Source organism: Tympanuchus pallidicinctus, unplaced genomic scaffold, assembly GCF_026119805.1.
Source record: "Tympanuchus pallidicinctus isolate F22 unplaced genomic scaffold, pur_lepc_1.0 scaffold3, whole genome shotgun sequence".
NCBI classification, from domain to species: Eukaryota; Metazoa; Chordata; class Aves; order Galliformes; family Phasianidae; genus Tympanuchus; species Tympanuchus pallidicinctus.
Window position 1 is genome coordinate 49,759,116 of NW_026294747.1, and position 13,117 is coordinate 49,772,232.

General features: G+C 36.8%; 1 protein-coding gene across 3 annotated transcripts in view; it reads left to right on the plus strand.

Annotated features, from left to right (window-relative positions):
- The window catches only part of TDRD9 (tudor domain containing 9), a 59,392-nt gene that overhangs the window by 17,950 nt on the left and 28,325 nt on the right, over positions 1-13,117 (plus strand). For all 3 annotated transcript variants that reach the window (XM_052693831.1, XM_052693830.1, XM_052693832.1), the window contains exons 3-8: positions 2,465-2,565; positions 3,035-3,256; positions 3,729-3,851; positions 5,126-5,206; positions 7,877-8,041; positions 11,853-11,956. In XM_052693831.1, coding sequence (XP_052549791.1) covers positions 2,465-2,565; positions 3,035-3,256; positions 3,729-3,851; positions 5,126-5,206; positions 7,877-8,041; positions 11,853-11,956 — 796 coding nt within the window. The remainder of the gene's footprint in view (positions 1-2,464; positions 2,566-3,034; positions 3,257-3,728; positions 3,852-5,125; positions 5,207-7,876; positions 8,042-11,852; positions 11,957-13,117) is intronic.

Sequence of the window (13,117 nt, forward strand, 5' to 3'; positions counted from 1 at the left end):
TAAAGAATTTCCTTATGATCTGAATCTGCCCTCTTCTAGTTTAAAGCCATTTCCTTGCCTCCCCTTGCATGTCACTATCTGCCCTTATGAAAAGTCCCTCCTCAGCTTTGCTGTAAGCCTCTTCAAGTGCTGGTAGGTCACTATTATGCCCTCCTCTTCCCCTCAGAGTGCTTTCTTCTCCAGGCTGAAGAGCCCCATCTCTCTCAGCCTGTCCTTACAGGGGAGGTGCTCCTGCCTTCTCATAATCTTCATGGCCCTCCTCTGGACCTCCTCCAACAGCATTGAGATATGTTCTTGCATTAAAGCATGCTTTTCTAAACCATATGCACTAAAACTTCAGTGCACTAAATGTAATTGTTACCTGGAAAACATGATAAAGCAACACAGCCTTCCTACCTCTACAAGATTATGCCGACACCGAGATCTTTTCTTTAACAGCTTGAGATTTCTTCCAGCATTGGTCAAATCCTGCAGTTACTGATGTCTCAGCACTGACATGTTTGTGCCAGAGGGAAGCCCAGTCAGCCTTTGACAGTGTTCCTGTGACAGAATGCTATATATGAGTTTTGCTGGATTATATATTTAGAATCTTTACCAAAAACCTTTTTAAAAAGACACTTTCCATACTTTCCAGGGATGGTGATGTTAAGTTCTTTCATATATTTTATAGTGCTTAGTAAATAACTGCATAAACAGTTTTTTTTTTCTAATTACCCAGATTCTAAGTAAACAATTGTTCTTGTTGGAGAGTTTTTTTTATGCTTTATCAGAGTGCCTGAATGAACTGTCCAGCATTGGGCATTTTATGTTTGGGTTATGACCTTTATTTTACATTAAATATTTCCCTTCTGAAAAGATATAGTAAATTTCATTGCCAGTACTGTGTGTATTTTTAAAAACAAAACAACAGCAACAAAAAATCTCAATGTAAAGTGAAGTTTTTAGCTTTTATTATTTATATGCAAAAATGTAAGTAAATTTCAATGCTACACCTGGAGAAAGCTGTTGGAATACATAATGGTTCTAGAAATTCTGCTCTTAATTTCAGTATCACTTAAGCCTAACTTTTTCATTACACGAAATTACTGGGTGCCAAACCTTTCCCTTTGTTTTCTGTTTCTCTCTCTCCCCACCTACTGAAGTTGTTTTCTTTCTCACAGGCAGTCTGATGATGACCTTCTGGTCTTCATGGTAGCACTGTAAAATCTGGTGCTGTATTTCCCAATGTTAACTGTGACTGAGCACATGCTGCAGTCTTTTAGCAACAATGTCACATCAAAAGGTCGTACTGTTACTTAACAGTATTGTCTTGATTGTGAAGAGGTAGAAAAATAATGATCTGCGCTACAAAGTATGGCTTACTTTTTCACTGTGGGTCCAGTGGGCGCTATGGGAAATGCAGACAAAGTTGAAAGTATAAATAAGGCATGGGTTTTTTTTTTTTTTAAAAAAAGAAGTTTGAGGGAACAGGGGTAGATTTTGCACTTGTAAGGTAAACTATACACAAACACTGTTCTTTTAAATTAAGAGGAAAGCACAGAAAACTACAGCATTGCAGATATCCTTGGCTGGGCACTGACCTGCTGGAAAGGAACTCAGCAGAGAAGGACCTGGGAGCCCTGGTGGACCTGGCTAACTATTGGCCAGCAGTGTACCCTTGTGGCCAAGAAGGCCAATGGTAAACTGGGGTGCATTTAAAAGAGTGTGGCCAGCAGAGTGAGGGAGGTGGTCTGTCCTTCTACTCTCTTCTGGTGAGGTCACATCTGGAGTATTGTGGCACTTCTGGGCTCCTCAGGTCCAGAAAAATAGGGAAATTGTAAGTCCAACAAAGGGCCGTAAAGATGGAGCCTGGAGCATCTCTCTTGTGAGGGCAGGCTGAGGGCTGGGGCTGTGCAGCCTAGAAGAAGACTGAGATCTCGTGTATAAATAAGGGAGGGTATCGACTCGATGAGACTGGGCTGTTTTCTGTGATTCCTGGCAACAGGACAAGAGCTCAGACTGAAACACAGCATGTTCCATATCAACATGAGAAAAAGCTGCTTTACTGTGAGTCTGACAGAACACTGGAACAGGCTGCCCAGAGAGGAGGTGGACTCTCCTTCTCTAGAGATACTCAAAACCTGCCTGGATGTGGTCCTGAGCAACGTGCTCTCGGTGACTCTGGCTGAAGTGGGAGATGGGACTGGATGATCCCAAGTATTCCATTCCCACCTCAGTCTTCTGTGGTTGTGACACTGATGGTGGTTTATACACCAAAGCAACATCCTCCCAGAGCAGCTGCTAATTAAGCAACAGTTACTTAGACACAGAAAATCACTTTAATTCTAAAGATGATTAATTCTGTTATTTTTTTGTGCGATTTAAACTTTGTGGAAGTTAGGTTTTCAAATACAGTAATTATGTTCCCACACTCATCCTTCTCATTATGTATTGTTGTAATTTACTTTTGATTATTTTTTACTAGATGCTTCAATGTCTAATTGTGAGCCGTGTGTTTGGAATTCTATATCAATGACAACTAACCATAAATATGCTTGTATGCCTGTAGCCAGACACAGGGAAGAGGTAATCATGTTGTACTTTCATTGTGGAATAAATCTGAGAATCGTGGTGTGTTTGTCTTTGTTGTCTGTTGGTTGTCTGTTGTTTTTTTTTCTTTAGGGTGGGGGTTTTATGTCTGTTTGTTTTTTATTTTCTCAGAAGGGAACTGCTTTTCCTGTTTTAAGCATTGTAGAAGAGGCTTTGTTTAGTGTGCAAAAGCTTTGTGCACTGTACAAACCTATTGCACAGAAATCCTTTCAGGAAGAAACATTGCTATTATGTTTTGTTCATAGAAATAAATGTGAGGTACACAAATGTGAATGTGAGCCTGTGATCTTTTCTGTGACCTAATGCCTTAGACGCTGTGGAAATATGCCATAATAATCTACGAAGGTTTGTTAAGCTTCCTGAAAGCTATTGATAATTCATGTCTGTTTGAAATCTGTTGTGAGTTCTTTTGTAGGCTTACAAGCTTTTTGAAAAATTATTTCAGCTCTTGTCTCTGATAAAAAGCAATTCAGTTGTGATTATACAAGGAGCAACGGGAAGTGGTAAGAGCACACAGGTTCCACAATATGTTCTGGATTATTGCACTGAGCAATCTGTCTACTGCAACATTGCTGTGACCCAGCCTCGGAAAATTGGTGCCAGCAGCATTGCCAGGTGGATTAGCAAGGAGCGATCATGGACACTAGGTGGATTTGTAGGCTACCAGGTATTAAAAAATAATAATAATAATTCAAATTGTACTTAAAAATAACGAGGAAAAAGCAAAAAGCACCCTATCTTGTTTATTGGTTACATCTTTTTTTCTTAGTTACTTATTAATCATATCTAATGTGCTGAAGAAATTTTAAGAAATCTGCTTTTAAAATGGAATTGCAGCTTTTTAGCTATGTGCTGCTAAACATTCATAAGCAAATGTGTAAGCTTTTGAAGTAAAACAAATAGAAGTACTAGTTGGATGCCAGCAGAAATTTGTCTGTGTTCCACTGATTGGATGCATTTATATCATCAATTACTGAAACAGAACATAATTCTGAAACAATTTATGTTTCTCTTTAGAGGCTTTTCCAAGCTTGAATGAGCCTTTATATTTTATTTCATTTTAAATTTCTTTCAGATGCAGATTCCTGGAATACATGTAATATTTGTTCATGTCTGTTTTATTCTTTTTGTCACGTTAGGTAGGTTTAGAGAACATATCCTCAACGGAGACAAGGTTGCTGTACATGACAACTGGAGTCCTTCTTCAGAAAGTGGTTACTGCCAAAAGCCTAACTGAATTCACACACATCTTCATTGATGAAGTAAGTCAGTGGAAATACATTCCAGTTTCAGATTAAGAAAACCTTATCTTTTGTATCTCTTACCATGCTAAAGAAATCAAAATGCAGACACCTACTTTTACAAATAAGTAAATATTCTTTGTATAACTTGTCCAAACTAACAGTTCTTGAAATGGCCTTGTCTTTGAGTTCTTTGAGCACTGAAATTTAGAACCGAGGGTTTATATACCACTAAGCTGTTAAACTCTAAGATAAGGAAATGTGGATTAGATAGAAGATTCAACAATTGAACAATTAAATCTGCTTGGATGAGTGAAGTTCTGTGGCACTTCATACAAAAGAACAGATTGAGATTTTTTTTTTTAAACTTATTTTATTTGAGAGCTCTAACCTGAACTGATTGTATCAGCATGTACTGCTTTCAGCAGCTTTCAAGTCCTGGCTTTCAGGTTTTTGCTTTTTGCCTCCACATCCATAACTCTAGTTCCTAATCCTTTCCTTGCTCTTACCCCATAGATCTTGACTCAGTAGTCACTGTTTCAGTAACCCTCAACTTCATACTTAATGAAAGGTCCCAAATCAATCAGGGTACTGAAGGCACATTGGAATGTACTTAAGCAAGACTTGCTAACCCCACAGCAAGTCCTAGCAGTCAGTCTAGGAAGAATTACACTGAAGTCTGCTAACTACCTGAAAAGAATGAATGTTCAGCTTTTGAAGGTTGAGATCTAAAAAAACCCTGCTGTTCTTAATTGTACATAAACTAATAAGTATAGGAAAGGATATGTTAATCATTGATAATGTTGAGTAAAAGCCATCATTGACCTGTACAAGAAGTAACCAAAACAGGTCAGGATATAAGAATTCATAAAGAATTGGAGAAAAACTAATCTAAAGAGGTGTTGTGTATTTTGATCCTGACTAGAAGCCATCGGGATCAAGAGGAATCTGATTTGATTTGCTTAGTTTTTAGACAAGCAGAAGATCTATTTCCTGCTGGGATCAGTTTGTATCCTACCAATACAATTTGCTTAGCCATCCTCAGAATCCTCACCATCACTTCAACTGCTGTTAAATCTAGAGCTCCTACAAAGGAGGTTATTCCTGTCTGAACAGCTGTGTTGAGATATAAAATGAAACTAAATTGCTTAGTCCTAAAGGTGTATTTTCTGCTATGGTAATGTACTGTTCAAGTTACAACAGTGTATAAAATGTGAAAACAAGCAGCATGGGGAGAGACATCCAAGAGAAGAACGTGAGCTGATGAAAACTGAGCTGTGGATGATGTCTTTCAGGTGCATGAGCGTACTGAAGAAATGGATTTTTTGCTCTTGGTAATCCGTAAACTGTTGCATACAAATTCACAATCAGTAAAGGTAGGTTAAAGCATATTCTACTTCTTTCTTGCAAAAATAAACTCAGTTTTTTATCTACAGAGAGCATAGTTTAAAAAAAAACTTACTTTAATATTAGTCATTATTTTTAAGTATTATTTGGTTTGCTGCTTTTCTTAAGCAAGTAAGCTAAAGGGCATTCTTTTCCTGGCCAATATGTGTTCTAAGAACTTTTTCTTTTCCTCTTGTTAAAATGAATTAGCTTCTAAACTTTGCTTAAGGCTAAAAATGCAAGATGGAGATTTTACTAGAGTTATGTATGGGGTATTGAGGGCAGTGCTTATCCTTGGCTAAATATGGTAGCATTAACTTCTGGAAGTGTTAAGAAAAGGTAGAAATGTTGGATTGCGTTTTCCAGACAGAACTGTTAGTATAATCTGACTGAGATCTTTCTCTGCATGCTAGGAAACCACAACAGTTTGCTGAGATTTAGCGTGACATATTTAGTCTTTGTGGTCTCACAGTAACAAACTCATGAATTGTAAGAAATTAAATACAGGAAATAGGCTAATGCAGAGCAGCTCTGTGCAGCTCTTTGGGACTGCAGAAATTCTGCAAGGCTGATGGGTCTCTCAAGAGCTTCTCTTCTTTTGTGTCTGGATTCATGGAATGAAGGAGGCCTGTTTCAGGGGGAAAAAGTGCACCAATTCTTCATAAGACAGCAAAATCTCCTGTTGTGATTCACCTATCAGCAATTCTGATTTTTCTGGCAGATTGTTGGTATTATATTGTAGGGCAGATATTAGATTGGCTTTAAGATTTCTTTTTCTGGAGTGGGATTGTTTTAAGAAAACCTGAGAGTTTTGGAATGGTGTTGGTGTCTAGTAATGGCTGCTTAGGTAAAAAATAATAATAATAATAACAACAGGATAAATATGGTGGTAGTTTCACAGAACACAATTCAGGGTTCTAATAGTCCATTTGAGGGCATCTGAATCATAGGATCATGGAATGGCCTGGGTTGAAAAGGATCACAATGATTGTCTACTTTAAACCCTTCTGAGATGTGCAGGGTCACCAACCACCAGACCAGGCTGCCCGTGAGAAGTGGCCTCACGGTGCGTATTTTAATATGAAATTGATGGGACTGTAGGCATATCTCTGCTGCACAAGTGTTTCCAAGCTGCTTGATCTCAAAGAACTGCGTGCTTCAATAATTCTTTCCTTCCTATCTATGTGTTGCTCTGTGCTGGTGATGGTAGATGCTTCTTGCTGAGCTTCCACTTGGAGAATAAATGGGTTGTTTGGGGTTTTTTTTAGTAATGGGAGATCATTCAAGTGTGCTGTTAGGAATTTGATATTTTCCTTCCAGTTAGTAATCTGTATGGAATACTTCCTATTAGAAAAAATTAACAATATGGTCTGAAGAAGAGTTAATTTAATACCCCTTGCCTGTAGCTGAGGTTAGAATAACTTAGATTGGATTTAGCTTTAATAGCCTTCAGGCAGGGTTGTATTTAGCCTGTTGTTCTAGCGAAGGTAGTCTCAGCTATGAGGCAGATAATACTGTAGAGAGACAGATTTCAGATACTGCTTGCGCAGTTGCATGTTTTCAGATTTAATCTGCTCTTTATATTTTCCTTATTCCTTTAAGAGGATATGCTTTGGAGCTTTCTGAGCTCTGGAGTATGATGCTCACCTCAGTAGCTACATAGCTCTTTGTAGGAGGAATGCTCTTTCACTGCATTTTTGTTTAGAGTGTTGATTTGTGCATTTTGTTGTTTTGTTTTTGAATTTATGGGAGGTGTCAGGGAAGAAAAATAAAAAAAAACAAGGCTGGCAGTGTCCCAGTTTACAAGTAGTGTTTACATGTGGCTCGGAAAACCTGAGAGTAACTATATACCAGGTTATCTAATAGCTCCTTGCTTATGTTATTTTCCTAGTTTAAGCAGTCTGATCTACTCCAGCTGGCTGTGCTGAGCATTGGGTTTGCATTTGATATAGAGAAGCTGTATGGTAAATAACCACAGCTACTGTTTCACTGTTCTCCCCTCTCATCCTGCACAGGTTACGAGTTTTATATTGCGGTTTTTAAAGAAAGGCTTTTGTCAGGTAGCACGTGTTCTTCTGTTTGGGTGTGAATAGAGATTAAGAATTTTGGCAGTCATCTAGCAAGGAGCTGAATGTGATGCTTGAGAGCTTTAAGTCGAATAAACTTACTGAAAGTCAGGGAAAATTTGACATATTAAAAAAATGAGTCGCATTTTTAAGGCCTGGGTATCAGTACAGCTATCGGAATCTTAGGCAGTCTGACAGGACTAAGCTTATCTTTTGATTGAAGTGAAGATATTAATATCTAACTTCTCAGTGAAACTAGATTTGGAAATAGTGAGTGCTTTCTTGTTTTGAGGTCCGTGAAGTGATCTTAAATTAAGAGAAAGCACTAACTGTTTTTGGGTTGAACTTTAACCACAGGAAAAAATCTTCACATTTTCAGACCCAGATGTCTGGCCTGAGCCATTCTTTTTAAAGGTGCTTGCCTTTTTCTGTATCTCATCTCTATGGTTTTAAAGTATTCAGTTTTGATTGTCTTAAATTTTCTTAGAACATATGACAGCAGAAACCAAATTAAGACCATTGTAACATAAAGAAGTAAAGATTCTAAGATTCCAATGTAGTTTGTTTTACATTTGCTCTGCATTTTTTTAACAGATCATATTGATGTCTGCTACCATCAACTGTGAAGAAATTGCTGATTACTTTGCAATTCCAACTCAAAACGGTCTGAATCCAGCCTGTATTTTTAAGGTGGAAGGCAAACCTTATGCTGTTAAAGAGTATTATCTTGATGATTTGAAGCATATTGTTCATTTCCAGGTATGGGAAATAAGATTTTACATCGTTGTAGTAAGGAATTAGAATAGTCAGCTAAAAGTTGTGTAGCAAAATTATGAATAAGTGATTTTGCCTTGAAGTTTTAGACAGAAATGAATATATGTTGACACAACAATTTATTTAACTTCCAGTATCATTATCTGACGTAAAGTTTAACAGTTAGGGTAAATAAATACAGTTAGGCTTTAGTCACTGAGATATGAGAGTAATTATTTGATCTTGATAATTCAGAACATTCTAAAAACACTGATACAATGAAAAGAACAAGAGATGAACCTGAACAGTAGCAGTTTGTGAGCATACTGTTATCCTTTAGACTTCATCTCTCAATTCTACAGAAACTATTTAAAAACAGAAAAAAAGTCAGAAAGTAATTCCTTATGCTATGCACAGGGAAGGCATTTGTTATGCTTGAGCACAGGCAAGTCAAGCTAGAAGGCTGTCAACTGTTGAAGTTTTAATGCAGTCAAAAAAAAAAAATACAATAAATTTATGTAGCACTTGGCTTGTCATTGTTTGTACGTTTGGCAACTCAGACAACATGGGGGAGATTACATAACATGAGAGTTTTTTTCTAAGAGATTTTTGATGATAGATGACAACAAAAACATAACTAAGAAATTTAGTAAGAAGTCTACTTCAGTCCAGTTGTATGTCTAAGCTTTCAGCTGGAGATCAGCTGCCACATCTTTCAGCTCAGAGGTCACAAACAAAAGGAACTGCTTTTAGTCCGTATTTTTTTTTGTTTTCTTTATTTTTTTCTGTGTATAGGAGCATTTAACTTTGATTTTTAAGTTTACATTTGTTTTTATGTTGTGTTCTCCTGGCCATAGCTGTTTTCCTCTTTAGTAAGAGGGAAGAAATATGATTGCCCAAGAACTTATTTGTGCCCTAGTGCAACTGAGAAGCAGAGAAACACTACAGAATGATTTTTAATGTTTAAATAAAAAAAGCAATTGAGTGGGAAAGCACTAATATGTGCTTTTGCATCACTCTTCTTATGTGCTCTGTGTGGGGAGATTCTGAACGTCAGACTTATTAGAAGAAAAACGGAAAGTCTAAGAAGATTTATGTAACAGGAAATTGCCTTGACTCTCAGGCTCTAATAATTTGAGCATTACCATATGAAGTAGGAAGTCATCTTTCAGCATGTTAAGATTCAGAATCTGATAGCTGCCTGAGGTATAGGCTTCAGCTTTAGTTCTGAGTATTTCTGTTTCAGGGAAGTCACACAGAAGAATACAGCATAGTTGAGAGAAAAAATTCTGTTATAGGTGAACAGATTTTCTTTTCCCAAGCTTCTTCTTGATTTTGAAATTAATACTAAAAGATCGGGTATCACAAATCAACACTCATTGCTTATAAAGCATCTTGACTTGAATCAATTCAATAATTCCATTGTCTTGTATGCCATGAGGTCTGAACCTTTGTCCTTTCTCCAGAAAATCTCAGAATAATTTGATGTTACTGGATAAACGTAGAATTGTTTTATTCTGCAGACCTCTTAGCTACAATATTGTTGCTCAGTTTTGCAGGTGATAATATTTTAAAACTACCCTTGAAAATAGTTTGTTTTCTTTGAGCAGTTCTGACTCGAGGTAATTAGGGAATTCACTGATACTAATTGTGACCTGGACAATAAGCAGAAATCCAATCATTGCTTTGTATTCTTCTCTCAGCTTGTTTACAGTAATCACTTTTCTATGGTAAGATAGATGTTGCTGGATGAAAGATAAAGCTTTTCCCTTGAACAGCACCATATTTAGAAAATCAGAAAAGGAAGGGGAAAACGTTTTTCATTGTAGCCTTGTTGAATGGATATTGGGTCATTTATAGGTTTCAAATATATATGGGTCATTTATACTGATAAAATTTTGAGTATAAGTCTGTAAATGCAGTTTCTTTCCTTTTTGCATATTCTTCTGGATGCTTAAATAAATCATGTTTTGTCATACCTGCACAGGTTTTGATTTAAAAATGCACAAAGGCTGTATCTGTAGGCAAACTTAAAGCTGTCTGTGTTCTGTAAATGCATACTTGTTGCAGCAATATGGCACTGCTGATATCAAATGCAAATTAAAAATTAGTTAACAGTTAGTTAACTATTAACTTAGTTAATTGTGAGGTCAGACTTTTAAAAGTTAAGCAAGTAGGATGTCTTGGTTTTAGTCTTTGGTATCTGTGAAATTCTGTGTACCTGGTTAGACCAAAGAAAGAAAGTTCCATTTTTGTTTTGCAAATGTAAAAACTCCTTCATATCCAGACAACTGAAGTCAGAGTCCAGATGAAAGATAGTAAACTACTGTCAAAAGCAATTCTGATGATTCTGTATTACTTCAGTCAGTTGTGGCTGGGTTTTTGGACTTAAGGTTTCACACATTGTTACCTTTTATTAAGAGTGATGTGGCAGCCTTGTCATGTTAGGGAATACTAAAGGTACAGTAGGTAACAAAACCAATAAGACAAACCAGGGACAGTTATTTAAGCATGGATAATCTCTAAAGTTTTGGTTTTAGTAACAGAAAATAGAAAACTTCTTAGATTATTGCATATTTTGTATTATGAAACAAAATTAGCAGGCTTCAGTGAGAAGATGTGAGCACGGTGAGTGTGAAGGGCAGTTGAGAAGCTCAGGGACTGCCAGTGGTACGCCTGAAAAGTTTACCTGGACTGATGGCTGATTCAAGGAGGGATGGGAGGTGGAGAAAGTACTGTTGAGCCATCTTATAACTCTTTTGTGGTCAGGCACTGGAATGGCTGCCCAGGGAGGTGGTGGAGTCGCCATCCCTGGCAGTATTCAAGAAGTGTCTGGATGAGGATTTCTGAGATACGGTTTAGTAGCTTGTGGTAGCAATGGTAGTGGGAGGACGGTTGGTCTAGATGATCTTGTAGGTCCTTTCCAACCTTGTGGTTCTTTGATTTTGATCTTCCAGTCGGGCCTCTGTCAGAACAAAGATATTTTCAGGGCTTTTATGCTGCAGCTTTTATGCAGATACCGAGGTTACCTAGAGTTAACAGAATATAGTGTTACAAGGAGGTTGTTCTGCTGAGGGTTGGAAAGCTGAAGATGGGTTTCAGTACTGAAAACTAAAGATGAATTATTCTCAAAAGCCTTTTTCTCTGAGGACGAAATGCATGATGTTGTAGACCATTCTCAGTACATGTCATGTTCATTAATCAGTTTTTTAAAAACTGATACATCATTAAGTCATTGAATTTTCTCTGAGAACTTGGTGGTTTGTGTTCTTAAATATTAAAGCCTCGAATATGTGATAGAATGCTAGAAAATGTTGTGGATGAACTTAGTTGCAGTTATATTGTGTATAATACAACTGTGGTTCCTTGGCAGAATACGAAATAAAATACAAGGTCTACTGAAAGTAAAGATAATTTAAATGAGAAGAGGTGCATGAATTATTAACAGAAAGATTGAGGTGTATGTTATAGGACCATGAGAAGAACTGTGCCTTCTTTACACAAATTCCTCTCCACATCATCCTGTTTCCCTGTATTGGAGCTAGTTGAGCATGCTTACTACTTCTGGATAAGAAACATGTCCTACATGTTAGGAAATGTTGGCTAGAACTCATCAAAGGTAATTAGATATCAGAAGTAATTTTATAGCATTAGAATAGCAGAACACTGGAAGGAAAATATGTATTTAGAACGTAACTAATGTTCTTTGTGCATCTGCTGTTCTGCATGGGTTTTAGTTGAAGAGCATTTGGCAGATTGACTTGTGTAATTTAGCTTATTTTACTGTGTTAACCTTAATACTTCCTTTTCCACACAGCTTCCTTCTCAAAGAATTGATAAGCCAATGATAGGAAAGGAAATATACGAGGTAGCAGTGTCTTTGATTCAGTCATTTGATGAGTTGGAGATGCAGTGCAATGGGTAAGATACAGTCCAAATTCTGTTATCAGTGGTTCTTTGGGGAAATGAGACACTAAGGAACAAGACCTAAAGCAACCTGCATGGTGTAATTTTTAGTGGTCCCTCGCTTTTCCACATACCACTGCTTTTATTCTATGAATCAGTGTGATTTCTTCTCTGTACTGAAGAGAAGTACTCTGTACTACTGTGTTCCTTGTAGGTCTTACTGAATGGTCTGTGTTTCTGAAATAAAATTTGTGCCCTACAGCATGGCTGTCCAAACAAGCTATTTCATACAGAAACTGCTTTCTTTACTGCCAATCACAGCTGAGTTTTTTATATGAAGAATAAAAAAAAAATACATTAAGCCATGAAAAAATATAAGCAAGACTATAATTTCCACAGATTGTTTATCCAGTGCTTTATTTTACTTTCTTTTGAAAGTAGTGATTTGGTTTGTTTGTTTTTTGTTTTTTTTTTGAGATACTCCATAGATTTTGTGAGTTGATGGTTACTTTCTGAAAAAATGCAGTAAAGTAGCTTGTATAAGTTTAGTCTAACACAGATTGGTTATTTGCTAGGGATCTTTTTTGGTTCTGTGTATTGTTGACTGTAAATATATACTGAATAAATGATTTTGTTTTTGAAGCTTCACCTTTTTTTTTTGTTGGAGTGGGAGAAGGGAAGAGAGCAAGCTAGCTTTATTTTCAGAGCTATAGATACATTGGTGAACGCTTTGTTGGTAGTATTTCTCAACTTTTTTTCTTGATTATTGCTTTTGATCTTTTCAGTGAAGCTGCTTTATTCTAAAATAGAACAGCCAAACGTAGCATTATTAACAGGCTAACTTCTACAAGCAAACATGAAAGAATTAGCTCTCAAGTACTGACAGGGCTGTTGTGAACATCCATTGCCACCTTCCTCTGAAAATTCTACAGCTCATTATCTGGTTCGATTGTAGAGACTTTCAAAATGCATGAGGCATTTTACATTAAGTATGCTGTTAAAATAAAAGTTCTGTATTATGTTAAGGCAGTTTTATCCTTGTGGCTTGCTGTAGAAACTTAAAGAAAGGCATCTCTTGATTAATACCATGGCCTGTAGTTCTTGATAGTGTAATTCTTTTTCTAGTTTTTGAATAACCTAATTTTGATGAATTTAAGTGGTAAATAAGAATGTTTC